The sequence below is a fragment of the Henckelia pumila genome, unplaced genomic scaffold (assembly GCF_033568475.1).
Source record: "Henckelia pumila isolate YLH828 unplaced genomic scaffold, ASM3356847v2 CTG_461:::fragment_3, whole genome shotgun sequence".
Classification (NCBI taxonomy): domain Eukaryota; kingdom Viridiplantae; phylum Streptophyta; class Magnoliopsida; order Lamiales; family Gesneriaceae; genus Henckelia; species Henckelia pumila.
In genome coordinates this window covers 2,626,230-2,632,591 of record NW_027331831.1, presented here as the reverse complement: position 1 = coordinate 2,632,591, position 6,362 = coordinate 2,626,230, and the positions used below count along the sequence as shown (strand labels likewise).

Sequence of the window (6,362 nt, the reverse complement as noted above, 5' to 3'; positions counted from 1 at the left end):
ATATCTAAGTTCCAAATTTTATCAACTATTATTGTTTCCTATTCTACTTTTAAAATGTTTGGATAAAAAGTTTTTATCACAGTTAAGTAAGCAAAGCAATTTTAATAATATGAATTTCCAATTTTAATTTAAAATATTTTGTTTTTACACCCTCTTTACAAAAACAATTAATTGCTGAAAAAATATAATGATTCGAGTTTTTAAGACAGTTTATTTCGAAATTGTACCAAAACACACAATTTTGTGCATAAAACACTGCATAGGTTATTCATCAGATGGTCCAAACATGAAATAAAAGCTCAAAAATCAACAATGGACGTGTTAGGAGGTTATATATCAAAATGTTAATTAAAAATTATAAATAGTTACATATAATATTATAATTCAAGTTTATTTTATGTCGCTATTGTTTATTTTGACTGTGTGACTTAATTTGACGGATGTGACAATATATATCTATGCAACATTTTATATGACTTTGTGAAAACAAATTAAGAATAATTCATCTAATGTCATATTTATCTCTCTAATATTATTTTTTCTTGAAAAACCATACAATACTCATGGAATCACATATACCAATTTGCACTTTTGAGGCCTTCTTTTGGGGATTTTGTTGGTGTATTGTGGAGAAAAATTGTAAGATGTCTTGCTTTGAGAAAGCAAAAGGGAATTATAAGTGAATGGGAAATGATAATGAATAATAAAGAAAGAAAGAGGCCAGCCAGGGAGTGCTGGTCAAGCCAACTTTCTTGGCTGCTTCTTCTCAGTTCTCCCTCTCAGCTCTTATTTTTTTTAAAAAAAAAATTGTTTTTAAATGTTTTTATTTCTTAAAATCCCTTTGTATGGAATTCAATTCGAGACATTTTTGGAATTAAATGCTCTTTTTTTGTGAGTGTTGTTCATTCATAGTTAATTAGATATGTTATTGAGATATTTATTTTACGTTAATTTTTATTTAATTTGACTACGAATTTGGCACTCTTCCACTATTGTCTCTTGTTGAAAATTTTCGCATTACACTATGAAATATCATTACAGAAATTTGTAATTGGCCATAACCATTAGAGAAGTCAAAAGGAAGATTATTTGTCTTCAAAACAGTGTTAACTTTTCAATAAATTAAAAAGAAGTATGCATACATGGAGTATTAAAAAAAATAATCGCGTTGTTTGGTGTGAATGATAGTATTCAACGTCTTTACATCATCTTTAATTTGATTCAATTTTTACAACAATTAAATTTAAAAAATAAATTTAAGCAAATCGGTCGAGTTCAACACTGCTTTGGTATATATATATATTTCTTTTCTATTTTATGAACAAAACAAAATAAATGGAGAAATGGATTAGATTATAGTGGGGGGACTTCTGGAACCGATCGTAAAATAATTTCAAAAATAAAATGATGGAACAAAAAGATACTATAAAATATAGCGTGTGAGTGAAAACAGAATTCAGTGCGACACAAGGCAAAAAAATAAAATGTAGATTATATATTTAATTTGACTCGCATTGTAAGTAAAGTATTAGGTACGAAGAGGGACCGATGTATCTTTGTGTGCGTGCTTTAGATGCAACAATAATTCAAAAGCTTCGTGTGCACCAATTATTATGTCATGGAAAATAAAAATAAATAAATTATGGAGTCAAACTCAAACGGGGTAATGTGGATACCAAAAAGCAAAACAAGACACAGCAACCAAAGCTCTAATCGGAGTCATTGTTGTTTCTTTATGGAGGTTAGGCTATTTCTTGCCAAACATGGCTCGTTTTCTAGTCACGTTTCGAGTTCGTGGATAGATAGATAGATGATGACATAGAGAAACAAGAAAACTAGAGATTTTTTATTGACTTGCATGATTTAATTAGAATACAATAAAGAGTATTTATAACTAGGGATTACAATGAAAAAAAATAGACTAAAATACCTTTAAACACTAATAAAGATAAAAATTATAATACAACTACTATCCCCCCTTAAACTCACGATGCTACAACGATAAGCATTGAGAGTTTGTCAGACAGAAAATGAAAGCGCGATGCGGGGTGTGCTTTTGTAAACATATCAGCAATCTGCAGAGAAGGAGGAACGAATGGCAATGTGATGGTGCCGATCTGCAGGTGGTGGCGAGTGACATGACAATCAATCTCGATATGTTTGGTTCGTTCATGAAAGACTGAATTTTGTGCAATCTGAATAGCACTATGATTATCACAATGCAGTGGAGTAGGGTGACAAAAAGAAATACCCATATCAGCAAGCAACCGACGCAACCAAACAATTTCACAGGTAGTTGAGGTCATGGCACGATACTCAGCTTCAGTAGAAGACCTAGAGATGACATCTTGTTTCTTGCTCTACCACGAAATAAGTGAGTCACCGAGGAAAATACAAAATCCAGTGGTCGACTTGCGGTCCGTAGGATCACCAGCCCAATCCGCGTCAGAGTAAGCCCGCAGCTCTAACGAAGACGTAGAAGGAAACAAGAGACTATGAAAATGAGTGCCCCGAAGGTACCTGAGAATACGAAGAACGGCAGCCCAATGAACTGTAGTAGGAGCAGTGACAAATTGACTAACCACATGAACATCATGTGCAATGTCTGGGCGAGTCAAGGTAAGATAAACCAGGCTTCCGACAATGGTACGATAGAGACTGGAATCTGCCAAAGGAGTGCTATCCGACAGAGAGTATCTAGCATTGGTCTCAAGGGGAGTACCAACAGTCATGTTGTCAGTAAGTCGAGCACGCTCAAACAAATCAGCTGTATATTTTGATTGAGATAAGAGATAGCCTTTTGGAGAATAGGCAACCTCAATTCCCAAAAAATAACGTAGCATACCCAAGTCTTTCATGGCGAAGCAACATGCCAACTCAGATTTCAAAGATGCAATACCATCATAATCATCACCCGTAATGATCATGTCATCAACATACAAGGATAATAGAATACGACCTGCTGTTGTACGCTTGACAAATAAAGCCGAATCATGGTGACTAGAAAGGAAGCCAAGTGAAGTGATCACCATAGAAAACTTCTCAAACCAGGCACGTGATGCTTGTTTGAGACCATAAAGAGCTTTGCGAAGCTTGCAAACTTCACCAGGCTAATGAGCGACACCAGGAGGAGGCATCATATAAACTTCTTCATGAAGGTCACCAATCAAAAAAACATTCTTGACATCCAACTGAGATATTCTCCATCGGCAAACAGAAGCAACTGCGATCAGAGTGCGAACAGTCGTCATTTTTGCAACAGGGGCAAACGTTTCTTCATAATCCATGTCATACTCCTGTGAATAGCCTTTAGCAACAAGTCGAGCCTTGTATCGCTCAATGGATCCATCTGATTTGGTTTTAATCTTGTAGATCCAACGAGAACCAATTGTATGTTTTTCGGATGGCAGCGGAACCAAATCTCATGCATGAGTCTGGTGTACAGCAGTAAGTTCCTCAGCCATAGCAGCCTGCCAAAGGTGATCAAGAATTGTCTCTCTATAGACAAAGGCTCAGAAAGACGATGAACAGAGGCAACAAAGGAAGCAAATGAAGTAGAATAAGAGGAGTACTCAAAATCGGGGAGTTTAGTAGACTTACGAGTGCGAGTGGACTGACGCAGAGGAGGAACATCCGCAATCGCATCCGACAATTGGGTGGTCGTAGGAGCAGGGGCATGGGAGGTGGATGCCTCATGAACCAAAGTATCAGATAGAGCTTCATCGGGTTCGGCATCGAAAGGATCAATACGAACTAGATCTGACTGTGTCATATGATGTGAACTAGCAGGAACAGAAAAGAATGGAATATGCTCTAAAAACACAACATGACGTGAGACATACAATTTTTGACTAACTGGATCAAAACAACGATATCCATTTTGACCAACACCATAACCCAAAAAAACACATAAGGCGGACCGGGGAGACAATTTATTACGCTCAACTTGTGGTCGAAGAACAAAGCAAGTACAACCAAAGACGCGCAACGAGGAATAATCAGGTGAATGACCATACAATTTTTCAAATGGGGACAAACCTGAATTATGAGATATTGGAATTCTGTTGATTACATGAGCAGCCGTAAGTACTGCTTCCCCCCAATACAAACTAGGAACCTCAGCTGACAACATGAACGAACGAGCTGTTTCAACAAGATGACGATGTTTTCTTTCAGCAACACCATTTTGTTGAGGAGTGTCTGTACACGAGGTTTGGTAGATAGTCCCATTAGAAGCAAGTAATTGAGAAAGATCGTTAGAAGTGTATTCACCCCCCAAATCACACCGAAAACATTTAATGACAGATGAGTGTTGGGTTTTCACAAGAGCTCTAAAGTTACGAAATATGGTAAGGAAATCAGACCTGCGTTTCATAAGATAAACCCAAGTATAACAAGTGAAATCATCAATAAAAGAAACATAATATCTCGAACCTCATTTGGTGTATACAGGAGAAGGTCCCCACACATCAGAATGCATAAGATCAAATGGCACAACTGAAAAAAAATGCTTTTATAAAAAGGCAAGGCTGAAAATTTAGCCAGTTTACAACCACTGCAATCAGAAATATCATGACTGTCCAAATGACCCAAAACTCCTGTAGACACCAAAAACTTTAAACGAGACCCAGAAACATGACCTAAATGAGAATGCCAAAGATAAAAATCAGAAGACGAACGACTAAAACGAAAAGACGACAAATCCGCACTAGATGCAGCAACATATGATACTTTTAGCTCATTCAAGACATAGAGTCCCTCTTCTCTACGGCCTGTCCCAATCACATTCTGAGATCGCATGTTCTGAACACAACAATGGTAGAAGTAAAAAGAACTGAGAGACCCGAATCACACAATTGACCAACAGATGCAAGATTTAAAGTTAGACTAGGAATGTGATATACATTTGAAAGTGATAAATGAGATGTGTGGACAGAGCCAATTCCTACCAATGGCATTGGAGTACCATCGGCGGTCATGACAGACAAAGATGGATCGGAATTAACAGACGTGAAAGAATCAATATCAGGAGACATATGATGAGAAGCACCTGAGTCTAAGATCCATAGGGGAGACGATTTACCTAAATTATCGGACAAGGACAAACCTTTATGAGAGGAGGCAGACATGGCATGAGGCTGGGAAGCGAGGAACTGCTGAAACTGCTCCAACATATGTGGATCCAAGGACGGGGCAGCAACTGCATTGTTGGCCTGAGGTGGGCGATACGACCATGGACCAGTCTATGGCGGGCGTGGTGGTTGAGGACTTGAGTTGGTCGTTGTTGCTGTTGTTGTTTTCCTTTACCCAACAATCTCGGACACTGAGCCTTCCAATGACCCTTTTCTTTGCAGAAAGCACATTAATCCGAAGAAACCTTAGGAGCTGGTCTATTTTGGTTGCTAGGCAGAGACTGTCGTGGAGCAGCAAAGACAGATAAAGTTGTAGGTGTCACAGACCCCTTATCTGCTTTAAACTTAAGTCGATTCTCCTCTGCTAACAGTTCATTAACCACAGAATCAACAGACGGAAGAGGAGAACGATGTAGAATTGTCCCACGCAATCCCTCGAAATCATTTCGAAGAGCCATCAAAAACTGTACCAGACGTTGTTATTCTCTACGAGCCAAATATGGTTCAAATATTCGCAGCTCTGCAGACTCAGTGAGAGCCAACTGATCCCAGATATTAGACATGGCAGAATAAAACTCTTGAACATTCATATCATTCTACTGAAGTGCGCGAATATCGGTCTGCAACTGATACTGCTTGGCGAAATTAGACTGTGTGTACAATCTAGCCAGATGATCCCAGACCTCTTTAGCCGTCTCATACTTAGCCAACTGAACACCAATGGAGTGGGTAACAGAATTGTTAATCCATGTAATAATCTTCGAATTATCAGCCTCCCAACTTTCGGCCAAGTCCGCATAGTTGGTCGTCGTCTCGTCTGTAGGTTTAATCCGTACACCTGTAACATAGCTCCACAGAGATTTTTCACGCAAGAAATTCTTCATAACGTAGCTCCAATACGTATAGTTTTTACCATCCAATTGAACACTAATCGACTGAAGTGAATCATCCTTACGACTAACCATGATGAAAGAGGCACAAATACAAAACCCCCAAAACCGAAATCAACAGATTCAAAATTTCCAAAATTAACCGAATTCAGACAAACCAACGCGAGCGAGAACAAATCAAAGGGAAAATTAACCGAATCCATAAACCTAGGCTATGATACCATGATGACATAGAGAAAAAAGAAGGCTAGAGATTTTTTATTGACTTGCATGATTCAATTAGAATACAATAAAGAGTATTTATAACTAGATATTACAATGAAAAAAAATAGACTAAAAT

The 6,362-nt window shown here is 37.8% G+C and overlaps 1 protein-coding gene across 1 annotated transcript; it reads right to left on the bottom strand.

Moving 5' to 3' along the window:
- Positions 1–5,728: 5,728 nt before the first annotated feature.
- LOC140871508 (uncharacterized) lies at positions 5,729–6,097 on the bottom strand. Its single transcript, XM_073274044.1, has one exon. The coding sequence runs from the start codon at positions 6,095–6,097 to the stop codon at positions 5,729–5,731; it is 369 nt and encodes a 122-aa protein (XP_073130145.1).
- Between the last annotated feature and the right edge of the window lie 265 nt (positions 6,098–6,362).

Excerpts from the sequence above, each read along its gene's own strand:
- LOC140871508 (XM_073274044.1), bottom strand. The coding sequence starts at position 6,097 with ATGGTTAGTCGTAAGGATGATTCACTTCAGTCGATTAGTGTTCAATTG.